Genomic DNA, 13,450 nt, shown 5'->3' on the forward strand with positions numbered 1-13,450 from the left:
TTCTTCTTCACTGAAATCACTTCAAAGATCTTTAGACCTATGAGATTGACAAGTATTGTGAATGTAGCTCGCAAGAAAAAAAATCTGGCAGCGTATAAAAGAGAAACATCACAGGACAGGATTGGTGTAAATCCCGCTGCGTACCCCCTAATCCCACTGATTCTTTACAGGACTTGCGTCTTAGCTATAGGGCGACTTTTCTATGTGCGAGTGGTGCAAATTTTGCGTGAGGCAAAAAGACATGAGTCATTGCGGGTACGGTTGTGGTTCGACAAGAGTTGCCCCAGTTGTCAAGAGTTTTGCAACAATAATCTACACGGTTTGCAAAATTAAATATATGACACACAATCGTTTTATTTTCATTGAGCGGGAATTAACCTTTGTGCGCCTTAAAGAGTCATTATGCGACTTCACTCCATAAGGCATTAACCTTCTTCAGATACAAAACAATATACAAGAGTCTGAAAAAAGTGCATCTAGGGTGGACAGCGCAAATCTTGTCTGTGACAAACATAGTCTGATGGGTCATATAGAACGTAGACACGCAGGAACAGAAATTGCCTCGAAACTTATTGTAATAGTTGCATATTCCCATACTAGGGTCAGAAGGGAATGTAAAAATGTTCTTTGATATTGCAGTTTTTGATCGTGTCGTCTCATTTTGTGTATTTTACAGCAAGAAGGTCCAACAAAGCCAATGACAAATCGATGTATAGTAAAACGTTCCGATCCGGTTTGTGGTGTGTGAGGATCGGTTCTCCATAGTGCAAATGAACAACGTAAAATCCATTCATCCAAGTAGGGATTAGTGGTTATCAGGAAATTCTAGAAAACAGAAAGGCATCTTCTTATTTCCAGCTGTGCCAGGCACTTGTAAGTCCCATTACATTTGTATGTTGAATATCGTGATTCTCCAGTGAATTGTCTACGTGAAAGGTCTCCTGTACACAATGGTCCATTACCGGGGAGTGGTCCTTTAAAGTCTTTTACTGCGGTTTTTGTAGAGACCTGATACTTTTTCACAAAGTTGGCAAATTTGGCATTTATTAGTACTGTCACATTTCCAGCTCACCAGTCCTGAGCATTATAGATCATCTTGATGGATACAATGAGACGTATTCCAAAAATCCAACCACAATGTCTGATGCGTTGTGTCCGTTCCCTAGGGTTTTGTCAAGTTACTATGATTCTTGGGCAACGCGGCAAGTGTCACTGGTATTCTCCTGTCATCTCACCTGAGTGAAATCTTTGGTCAAGCTTAGTGGTGTCTTCTTTGTGCATAGCCCTAGTCATTACAAGACAATACATATCTGTACACAGGCAGCTATTGTGAAGGGTTTATTTCAGGCAAAATCCCATATTGATTCCACTTTCCATATAGGACTAGATGACTGAGTATGTTGCAGTTTCAGCAATGAACTCACAGGTTGGGGAAACTGTGTTGTTAAGACAAATAAAGCAAACTGCACCGCTGTATGAAGAAAGAGCAGCAGCTTAAACCGATCCACCGAAATATGGACAACCGATTTCTTGGGTCATAGACTCATAGGTCCATCTTCTTCCATCGGCTCTTCTTGAGGCTCACTGCTGCAAGATCAATCAGTATATTACATTATTATATTACACAGACATCTGGATCCTTAAATAGCGCTATCAATGCAAGTTCATTCATTTTTTGATCATTTTTCCCATTTTATTTTTGTAGAAGGAATATATCTGGGCTCTTCAACTATAAAGGCTGTGACCACTGAGTGATATTACCGGATATCCACACACTCGTGGATATCTGGTTATACCCATCACCGGTCAAAAAACAGATTTAAGGCTGCCTTCACACGGAGTAATGCCGGGCTTGTAAAAATCCTCATTCACAGCCGTACACGCGAGCAAAGCGAAAGGCTCCCGAACACTTCCCATTCACTTCAATGGGACCGCTCTTACAAGTGTTACTCCATGTGAAGGCAGCCTTAGGGGTGGACCGGAGGGGAAAAAAATTTCAAAGAGGTTCAAAACAAGACAAGCAAAATCTCTTGTGGCCTCTGTTCTGATGCGAACCAGGTCCCTGCTGGTCTTAAATTCCCTTTCCTATCTCTACACACAGAATATGTGCGCATAGACATTCTCTGGCCTAAAGCCGGTTGCACATGACCATTTGCTAACCCACTGTCGTGAATGAATGGCACAGGGTGGACATGCGAATATCACCAATCATTCAATGAAGCAGGCCCGCAAAATCAGACAGGAATAGGACCTGTTCCATATTTTGCGGCCCGGATTGGTGGCCTGCACATGTGTCTGTTATTCATGGTCATGTGTACAGACCTATAGAAATGAATGGGTCAGTGTGCTATCTGGGATAAACCTGGATAGCACACTGACCAGTCATACGGTCGTCTGCCAGGGGGTTAAGGAAGACACCTTCCACAGTAATTGGACATTTCCTGTGGGTCTAGATGAGACCATGAAGTTTTGACCAGAGGGGACCAGGTAGGCATCACAGTAGGAGTAGCAGCAAGCTTTTGATCTCCTGAACTTTTCAGATTTTTTTCCACATAACCACCCCATCAATGGTACACATTGAGACCTGCCAAGGAAAGGAAATGTGGATTTTTTTCTTTGTTTTTAATAATTTTAATGTTGTGGTTTTAGAGCGGGCAAAAACATTCATTGTCAAACATTTATGCTGTGACGTAAGAGACTGTATAGTCACATAGAGATTTTCCAGCCTCAACTGTTTCTGGTCTTGAAATGCATATATCCTTATTTGCCAGTCTGGAATAGACAAGCCATTTATAGCTATGTAGACAGAGTCTTGACCCATAAACGCTGTCAGTCAACAAACCACATTTGGCTTTGAGGTCATGGACTATCACACATGGATTAGTTTTTTATTGGACACAGAATTTGTGGTCACAGAATGGTTCGTTGGCACTGGTGGATTACATAAAGAATGTAGAGCATACATTTGGGGTGGTATGTTTACAGTCCTGTGGGTAACTAACTCTCACGTCTACAAATATAAGGAAACGTACTTGCTCCCAGCAGCTACCAGTGAAGTCCTGCCCACTGACAATGAGGCCAGAGCCGTCACAGTGTCCACTTCATCCCGGTCATGTTTTTGAGCTTCCAGGAGAGAGTAGCCAACCTTAGATGCAAAACGCTTCACCGAATTCCAATATTTACCTATAAAAAGAAAAAAAGTCTTAGTGAGCTGTTCAAGGTTTTCGTTGCTTGGTTGGGGGGCGAGGGGTAGTGTTATAGACAAGAAAGCGAGAACACGGATGTTTTGTGAAAAGGCTGACATTTTGTTAACATAATAGAAGAAGAAGCATGTGCAAGCAAACAAACACAGCGAGTGAGAACAGGATGTCAAGGGCTCGGTCACCCTAATTGGAGACAGAGACTGAGTAATTCTAAGTGACTCATTTATTCCTTTAAGTCGTGTATAAAGTGTCCCAAATATCCCAAGAAGAAGAGCCATATCCGATTATTCCTAAACTAATTACCGGTATGTCCTCCTTTACAGAGTTTACAAATGTCAAATTCTGACATTTAGATGAACTCATATCATACACTTGTCTACTACAATTCCCTTTAGATTAATGGAAAACCCCAAACCATGTATGTCTATATCCTTCAAATAACCATGGGACTGGGCATGTCATCATCTACAACTACTATTCCTTCTAGACTTATTTATATCGACAAGTGGGTGTTACCCTAGGCATTGGATGGTCGGCTGGTCCCTATTAAGTGGGTGGGTTCGGCCCATCTAATGCGTATGGTCAGATTAACAAAATATATACTTTTAACTATTATCTTACACCAAAATAAGTTTTTCTGATGCCATTACAATGCCCCATTTGAATGACAAAATGTTATAAGAGGAACTGGTATCAACATTACGTGAAGGACTGTCTTACACCAGCTGCGACATATCCGTGTGTTACTCATAGGCAATAAGATGCAGACGTTCAAAGCAAAGTATGTGTGTGTGTAATGGGATTATTTTTGGGGATCTTCGAGTTATTTGCATACAAAGCAGAAAGCAGAAGGCACTTTAATTTCTTTCACAAACCACTGGTCTAAATAAATAGCTGCAGTATATAAACCAAAACCATAACATCCAGACCATCCTTGTCTCCGAGAGCGATCAGTGCATGGGTGGGAGGGGTGCGGTTGAATACTTAAAGGGTTCTGTTGAAAGTTTTTGGCAGTCCAAGCCAAGTTGGCTACCCAAGACATATTTTAGAGACCATTCTATAGCTGCTGATTTCTCATTAAATTCTGGTATTAATTGAAATGAAATCTCAGCAACATTTGCGACTGATTTATCACTCAGGGAGCCTTGTGACAAGCTCTTTGAAGTTATGTCTTCCAGATTTGTGTGTAGGAAAGTCCTTTTGTGCTTCCCAGCTGCAAGTGTTTGCCACGCATTACAGTACTGAGCACTGCGTGGCAGGCTGCTTTCCCTGTTGAGGTGCTTGCACTTCCAAACCTCCCCCCCCCCCCCATCCGCCATAAGTAGAAGTCAAGACTCACTCTGGACTTGAATGACAGTTTCTAGTGACCGCACAGCATTCTGATTTGGCCGCTGTCTTAAAGTTTCTTCGGGGAGGGGATCCAACTGGAAATGGAAAATAGCACATTAGGATCTGCAGGATAAATATTCTCAAACATAACAGTAGACATCTCCAAATGCTGTCTGTATATACAGGGTGAACCCCTCTATATAGAATATTACTTTTTATATCAAGACTACAAGGTTGTTTAGAGCTGCAAATGGTAAATGTCAATCATAATGTAATAGTATACTAATACAAGAACATCAGACGTTACATAGATAATATAATAATACACAAAGAGAAACAACAATTCTATAAACTTCCAAATATGGAAGTACAGCAAAATCTACTGACCATAGTCAAAGAGATCAAGTAACTACATCCATCTATAACTAATATAGAGGTGATAAAAAAATTGCACAGTATATTAAAAAAGCATGGCATGGGTCACTCCCATTATGTTGAAAAACAAAAAAATCCATAATCTTCAGATCTAGAGTTTAGATTAGAGGAACGTCTATCAAAACTACAGTAGCTCTGTCTATATGTATAGTTTTATTTCATGGGATTGTGTCACTAGTGCTGAGTGTCTGAAAAGTTGGAATCAGACCATTGGGACTACCATCAATCCCCAGAATGGGCGTCCATTATATCCCTTAGGGCGGGTTCACACCTGCGCCCGATCTCTGCTTTGTGGGTTTCCGTCTACTGCCGACAGGAGACGGAAACCCGGCATTCAGTGTCCGCCCGTGAGCGCCTTCTGGTCTCCGCAGCGAAACCGTTTTTTTTTTTAAACCAGATACAAAGTCCCGCATGTCAGACTTTGTGTCCGGTTAAAAAAAAAAAACCCTGTTTTGCTGCGGAGGGCAGAAGCCGTTCACAGGTGGACACTTTGCAAACCAATTCAAATGAATGGGTTTGAAAACTGTCTGCCAGTTTCCGTCTCCTGTCCAGTTTCTCGGGCAGAAGACAGAAACCTGAAAGCGGAGACCGGGCGCAGGTATGAACCCGCCCTTAGCAGTGTTCTACTCAGTTTCTCCTTTGGCATAGAGGGTGTTCCTACGTAACCGCTCCTCCATTTAGATGGAGTTAAAAGAGAGCCCTATTCTTGAGATCATGGGGTCCCAGCAAATAGACACTGACCAACTATACTGTGGATAAGTAGTCACTTGGCACAGCCCCTTTAATACCTGTTTCAGACTACACTGTCTATACATAGTTATCACTTTATAAATTATATAGCAACTGTTTGAGACCTGTAAAAAAATAACATGTAATAATGAAGGTTACGGGAAACATATTCGTATATATAAGACATATCACATATTCTAGTCAATACATTACCTCATTGCCCAGTAAAGCAGATACACAGGCTTCGGATGCATCACATATGGAGGTCAGGTCATGACCACCTTCTAGGGCAAGCACTACACGGCCTCCGGCCAGGCTCATAAGATGACGTGTCATGTGACCAAAACCTGGAAATAGACGTATAAAACAGAATGAATATTTAGCCCACATATATTAAACTTCAATTCACTATATACAGTAGAAATCAAAACAGACTCCAGACTCCAGTGTGAGCTTACACTTAGCTGTGACTTTATATCCTCCAAGAGGAGCTGGATGTCCCTCGGCTGCATCAAATCCAGCAGACACCAAGACCACATCTGGTGAGAACTCATGGGCAATTGGCATCACCACCGTCCTGTTATGAGAAAGACGAGTAGAATTCAGCACCGGAACTGGAATATTACAAGGAGGCACATTCCATGCAGAAATCCCACCATACAATTTACTTGGTCTCAGATTATTTATACATTTACAGGGTCCTTCCATTGTACAAGCAAAAAACTAATACAACTATTACTTCATAAACACATTGGGAGCCACAAAAAAAGCGTAGCGTGAAAAAGATTTCCTTTGTCAAGATACTGGGATATGTTAGTCGGCCATTTTTCTCAGTGTCCTACTGCCAGGAGTTTAATATACAAGGAATCTTGGCAGGAAGTGCTGCTCTATAGCACCACCCTAGGTGAGACAAGGTACTACACGATGTCCCTTTATAAATAGCTGTGCATTAAATGAGCATTTCTGCTGGGTCCTCCGGAAAGAGAGATCCTTTATGTAAGTCTTCTGAAGAATTCCTCACTATTAACTCAAAAAGTGTAGTACTAGTGTATATGAAGAGAAGACCGTTGGATAATATTGGTGTCATGTACCGACAATGTAATATCTAATGTTTGATATCAACAGTATTGTAAATATTAGTATCACACTTCAGTATTAGATAAATCATCAAATCCCATCAAAATTGCCAGTCCAACCTGAAAATATCTCATATTAATTATTAAAGAGGGTTTCCTTAGATATAAAAAGTTATGTAAATTAAAACTTACTATTGCACTTAATACTGGGAATACTAGCATGTCAGCCTAATCTACAAACCCTCTTCTAGTTCGAGAACCTCGTATTTTGCATTCGTTCCGACACAGATAGGGAGCTTCCCTCTTCTGCCAAAGTATGGGGTGACGTGCTTGACGGGGATCACAGTTTGGTTTAGTAACTAAGCTTGGTCTCTTCTCCATCACGGCGGACACAGAGAAGAGAGCTGGCTAATAGTCCAAGCAGCGAGCCCTTTCACATGTCAGATGAAGCACCCAAACTATGTTGGAACAAACATGGAAGAAGAGGGTTCCCGGACCAGGAGACGGGATCTGAGCCAAAATGGGCGAAAGTAACAAGCAAAATATATTACTAAGGTCTTTACTTGTCAGGATTGTTGGGGAAATGGGAGAGGTGAGAGGGGCAACTAAGTAAATGACTGTCAGTCTGTCATCTACCATGCAGCATGTGAAGATTCATGAACAGTAGGTAACATTCGGAAATCCTTATCTCAGAAACCAAGAGTTTGTCCGCCCCTGGATGGGTGTAAAGTCTATACTTGTAAAGAGCCCTGTGGTTTAATGTCCTCAATGTAACAACTTATCAACTCACTTCCCATTGTAGGCCAACGCTAACACTATTACATGTAAACCAACATAATGCAAGTTTTGGATATAACTAAACCTATGCATGCTGGAGTTACCTAGAAGTATATTTTGTAGCCTATAATTTTCTTCCATCAAACTATTTTATTCTTATATATTATAGTGCTGAATATCTGACAAAGTCTTTGCTTGCTTTGCAGTAAGAGCTTGGTGCAGGTATCGAACCTAATGTGTGCCTCACCGCATGTAACATTGTCACATTCTTTACATTTCTAAGATGATACACATGAAAAAAAGTCATTATGAGGTCCTTAAAGGGTTTCCTGAGAAAGCAGAGACTTACAGTATAGGACAATTAGAAAAAAAGTGGTAGGAAATTAAATGGATAGTTGGTTTTGTACCATATATAGCCAATGATATCAGGCATGTGCAGGAAGTATTATATGCTATTCTCAGGATCGGCACCAATGGATCCGAGAAGACGGGGCTTCGTCTATATCAACAAGTGATGACCACAAGTGGGGCAGTTACCCAAAGCTATTGGTCAAAATCTTTCATTTCTCTAAGGCAAGTTGTCGAATGTTCTATGAAACCTGACTGGTGGCTATGTGCCCTAGAGGCTCATGTATATCGGTAAGGCTTACAAAATGGTGGCCTCCAGTGTATGTAGGACGCAGGTGCTTATGAGGTTAAGACTACTTGAACATGAAAGAAAAGATCTGATCCCATGACTGGTCTATTATATACCACAAGAGGACTTGAAGGAACCTGCCCATAGCCTAATTAGCTACCCCAGAGAGCTGACAATCTCACAAGAAGCAACGCTCCATAAAAACTGGCAATGAGGAAATAAGGATTGTGAGCAAAGTCATGAGCGGAATCATGCTTTCTTTGTGCAGAAAACCTATTTATAGAATCCCTTTCAAGTAAAACTGATCCAGATGTAGAAAAGAGGGAAGGGGGTTGGTGGGCAGGAAGAAACAAACTCGTAACGTGGAAGAGAATTAAGGACCGGCTGAAGTCACAGCAAAATTACTCTTTAACTCATTCACTTCAAGACTGTAATTGTGTTAAAAGGGTATCTGAGCGCCAAGTGGTGGGGTGATCTCTGTCCTATATACCACGGCTTTATATACTGGTAGTATATACAAACACAAGACTATGACTTTGACACGTAAACATATGCTGTTTCCAGAAATGGTTCTAATACCAGTACATGCTAAAATCGTGACTAGATATTGAGTCTGGGATGGCTTAGCACAACCCAACAGAAAAGATTTAACTATTCAATTTATTTCGCACCTTCCAAGCAGAGCAAATACTGTTTTTTTCCAAAAAAGTTCTCAATGTCATGTGAAAATTTTAGAAAATGTTGACAATTTTTGACCTCAGTTGCCTTCTCTATGAGTCAGCCTCGCTTCATAGTTCAATTTGACTCTGTTTCTTACTCAGGAATTGGGGAAATTTAATACGTACATACCGTATTCATCAAATCTGATGATGCATTATACACATCATGTACAGTATGTATCCAGGCAATAGGAAATACAGCCACTATTTGTCACAACGTGTATCCGTGACCTCTTCATCTGCAGCTGCTCCCTCCACTATAAGAAGTTGGCAATATGCTAACATATAACATTGTAGACTGGTTTGGTTCTGTGCAGCATTGACTCCAGCTGTGTTTTCATCATAGAAACACCAGCGAGCAGTGAAGTTTTCCATCACTTCCTATAACTGACATGCCGTTTCCATTTTGGTCACTACATTTTTATTTCTTCCAGCGCTGTTCACTCTCCATATGATTTCATCATCACTATAATACTTTACTTAAAAGCTTTTCTGTCCTACAAAATTATGAAAAATTAAGGGAGGGAAGAATGGGAACAAAAGATGCCACTCAGCTGTCCTAGACCACACAGTCTCTGCTGCAGCATCCTGATCCCTGGCATTAGTCTTTAGTTCCGGGGCTGTAGAGATGACGTCTTACCTGCCAGGTAGCCATTGCATTCAACCACTGGTCTTAGTGGTTAAATGCAGCTGGTTGGGTCATTGCTGTAGATTAATTTGAAATAGGAACCTCTATAGTGATGACCTGTCCAACCACCGACACGTGACTGCTGCAGCAGCCATGTAAGGAATGAGACACGTCATTGCTGGAGCATTGAAGCAAAAGACTGGTGCAAGGCACCAAGGAGCTGCAGCTGGGACAGGTAAGTTCTTTTGTTGTTTTAATTTCTTCCCTGTCCTTCCTTAATTTTCACTTTGGGACCAGAAAACCCCATTTAAGAAGGAATTTTATTCTTGTTTTTTTTTTTTTTTTTTTTTTTTTTAAAAAAAAAAAAACTCACTAACTCTGAACTGATAATTCATTCCCTGAGGTCATCTCTGCAGCTGCAGCACAGTACGGTGGATGCGGGATTTGTTTGCATTGCTGCACTGGGCATCTGTATGGATTAGCTGCAGGTATTGAGCTCTCTGTAGACTGCACTGTAGCTCTATACTGTGTAACTACAGGGCACTATATTGCTTTTTGCAACATTTTGGAGATCAGATGTGGCCACTCTTACCTCACCGCAAGTTTCATATAAAACCCAGTTCACACCATAAAAATCTGATACATGCATGTGTCCGAATAAGAATGTAACAAACTACACTCAAAGCAACACAAGTTTTTTCCCAGCAATCTGTCATCTTGTGTCACTTATCTGGCAATATCTTGGTTCAAGAGGAAAAGGTAAGAGAGGACGTATTTGTAACATAAGAGCCTGCCAGCTGTCTTATCAGGACCATTCATCTGCTGATACAATCTACTGAGTTACAGAACAGAAAAAGCCAAGTAAGCAATGCTCATTCCTATATGCTTCAATGAATAATCACTAACAAGGGCTGCCATCGCTCATTTATAGCCAGCAAGTGGTTACTGGTAGCCACTTAGCATCTGCAAACCAGTGGTCCAGGTCCAGCAGTCTTTTAATAGGTAAAGCCCGTGCACAATGAGGTAAACGTGCGCTCATTTTTGCATAATACACGTGTAAAAATCAGACTCCCATTGACTTCAATGACATTTTTTACACGTGTAAAAAGTGCGCCAAAAAACGTGCACGTTTTTTTGACACATTTTTTACACGTGTAAAAATGTCATTTAAGTGTTTACTCCGGGTGCACGGGCCCGTAGGCAATAGTCATGTGATTTGCGGTCCATGGTCATGTGATGAGCACACAGGTGTCGCTAGTTACAGTCACAGCACAATAATCAGACATCTGCCTGGTAACGAGCGGCACCTGTGTGCTCATCACATGACCATGGACCGTACATCACATGACCATGGACTGTATATCACATGACCATGGACTGTATATCACATGACCATGGACCGTACATCACATGACCATGGACTGTACATCACATGACCATGGACTGTATATCACATGACCATGGACCGTAAATCACATGACCATGGTCAGAGCTGTATCCACTAGAAGTAACAGAATGAATGACAGCAAGCCGAGATCTAGAAAACTGTGAGGAATTAATACAGAAAGTATATTGGAAAATTGTATATCTTTGTATTGTACATTAGTTTGTCAATATTGGTCTGAAAGTGGACAACCCCTTTAAATATAAGATGCAACTTTTCGGGCTAAGCTCCCTTCTTCAGGCAATAAAGAAGGACAACTGCAGGATGCAGAAATAAAGGCCGTCTGGATGCTGAAGTAACATCAGACCAGAGGAAAGGAAATACAGCTACCACATACACTGCCCTTATCGTAGCCCTACCTTATAAGCCCGATGAAGGGAGTTTAGCCTGGAATGTTACTCCTTACATCCAATGCTGGTTACATATACTGAGCGGCTTTTTTTCTATTGTGGAACCCTGTTTTATCATTCAATATAGCAAAAATAATCCCAAAAAATAAAGGGCCGTCCAATTTTCTGCTACCGCTATACTATAAGGGATTCATGTCAATCCCTTGGAAAACCCCACAGTTGAGAGAGTGCTGCCAGTGTAATTCCTACCTCTTAATATAGATATTATTTTGTGCCAAATAATAGTTTTGTAAAAGTAAAGTCTGACTGTATGGAAGTGACAAACTTACAGACAGTGACCCATAAATCCAGGACAGCATTATTTACCCAGAAGCGGGAAATTCTTACTTGGGGTGCAGTATAGACTGCCCAATACACAACACATCACCACAAGTAAAGGAAAGAATGAACTGAGAAGAAATCCAGAAACAAGTTCATAGGCAGAAAGCAGAGAGACAACAGGGTGGACCGGTGCTGGTAATGAGGATTGGTGTCATTGCTTGGCATTGGGCGGCATGCCACTCTTTGAGTTAATTTCAATGCACTCCAAACAGTGTAAAATTTTATTAGTACACCCATGCAGATAACACCCCCGAATAATAGCCATATAGATTAATATATTTAGTTCACTCCAAGGGTTATATCAATGTTGTAAAGTGATGGCATAATCCATGGAACCCCACTGATCCTGAAAGTAAAGGGTCTGCAGAGGTGATGTAGTGCTGCGTCCCCTTCTATGTTTCCCACTTGACTGTGCAGGAACTACAGCTGTCCCCCATAAACCTTAATAAGGCTGGGCTGTAGCTCTCTGCACAGAAAACGGTCAGGGTATTGTTGTGTGAATAAAAATAGTAAGGCTAAGGCCGCACGTTGCGGAAACGCAGCTTTTTTTTTGTTGCAGATTTTGTTGCGGTTTTTTGAGCCAAAGCCAAGAATGGCTACAAAAGGAATGGGGACTCCATAAAAAGTTCTTCTCCTTCTATCTTCTGCTCAAGCCACTTCTGACTTTAGCTCAAAAAGCCGCAACAAAATCTGCAACATAAAAAGCTGCATTTCCGCAACGTGGGGCTTCAGCCTAAAAGAGCCAAAGCAACCTCTTCATTCTCAGGATTGCTGGGGTTTCAGTTGTAGTCATATGCCATCACTTTCCAAGAACAGAGCACCCTTTAAGCTACTGGTGAGTGGCTATGTGCAGGGCACAATGGTCAGATTAATAGTGCAGAGTGTGTTGGGTCAGTCATTCCACTGTCACTCAAGTTGTCTGTAAGTGTATAAAACTAGAGATGTCTAACTGGGAGAGGTCTGCCCTGATGTTGCCCAAATAATACCTGTACTGTGGACACCCAGAGGGCTTCAGTCCCCAGCTCTCCTCATCCGGCACATTCCACCAGCACTAAAATGCACTACAAGGTCAGAAAAGACAGAAACGAAAAGGAATGAAAAGTGGGAGCAGAGTAGACGAGGAAGGAGACCTAGAAATAGAGTGAAAGGAAAGGACAGGGGAAGGGTAGAGGAATGCATCTGTTATCTCACCTGAAGGCTGCAAGATACTCTGCATCACCCATAGGGGGATCCAAACCTCCTGCCCATGCAACATTCACACTGAAGCCTTCACCGCTGTTGGCACCAACCTGTGATCCAGATAAACAAAGTATGAACATTCATATGGACACAGAAATCACAGCTTATTTTAACTTGATTTACAGTATTTTTTTTTCTTGAAGCATACCTCCAATTCTAAAAGAACTTTTCATAAATGAATAGTAAAGTGAATACAAGAAATGTTATAATATACTTTACTAAAGAAATATGTTCCTTCTCTATATACTAGGCTTTTTACATAGAAGTCTATGGAGGAGGAGGCTGCTGGAAAAGACACACAAAACAGCTGGGGCTTCTAATCTCTGCTACATTGTGAGTCAGTACCTTCAATATAAGACAACTTAGGCTAAAGCCGCAAGTTGTCAAAAATATGTTTTGGTTTTTTTTTTTGTTCTAGATTTTGCTGCATTATTTGTGTAGGAGCAATTCCTATATATTTACCATTCCTTTGGTAACCACTCCTGGGATTGGCTAAAAAAAAA

General features: G+C 41.2%; 1 protein-coding gene across 5 annotated transcripts in view; it reads right to left on the reverse strand.

Annotated features, from left to right (window-relative positions):
• Positions 1-329: 329 nt before the first annotated feature.
• Positions 330-13,450, reverse strand: part of HDAC7 (histone deacetylase 7) — a 243,983-nt gene continuing 230,862 nt past the window's right edge. For 4 of the 5 annotated variants that reach the window (XM_075265793.1, XM_075265792.1, XM_075265791.1 and 1 more), the window contains 6 exons: positions 12,900-12,997; positions 6,155-6,273; positions 5,910-6,043; positions 4,543-4,627; positions 3,033-3,183; positions 330-1,587 (listed from right to left, as the gene is read on the reverse strand). In XM_075265793.1, coding sequence (XP_075121894.1) covers positions 1,536-1,587; positions 3,033-3,183; positions 4,543-4,627; positions 5,910-6,043; positions 6,155-6,273; positions 12,900-12,997 — 639 coding nt within the window. In that variant the 3' untranslated portion in view covers positions 330-1,535. Of the gene's footprint in view, positions 1,588-3,032; positions 3,184-4,542; positions 4,628-5,909; positions 6,044-6,154; positions 6,274-12,694; positions 12,770-12,899; positions 12,998-13,450 lie in introns of those variants that run through there. The other variant, XR_012715106.1, reaches the window with a different exon arrangement.

Source organism: Leptodactylus fuscus, chromosome 2 (assembly GCF_031893055.1).
Source record: "Leptodactylus fuscus isolate aLepFus1 chromosome 2, aLepFus1.hap2, whole genome shotgun sequence".
Classification (NCBI taxonomy): Eukaryota; Metazoa; Chordata; class Amphibia; order Anura; family Leptodactylidae; genus Leptodactylus; species Leptodactylus fuscus.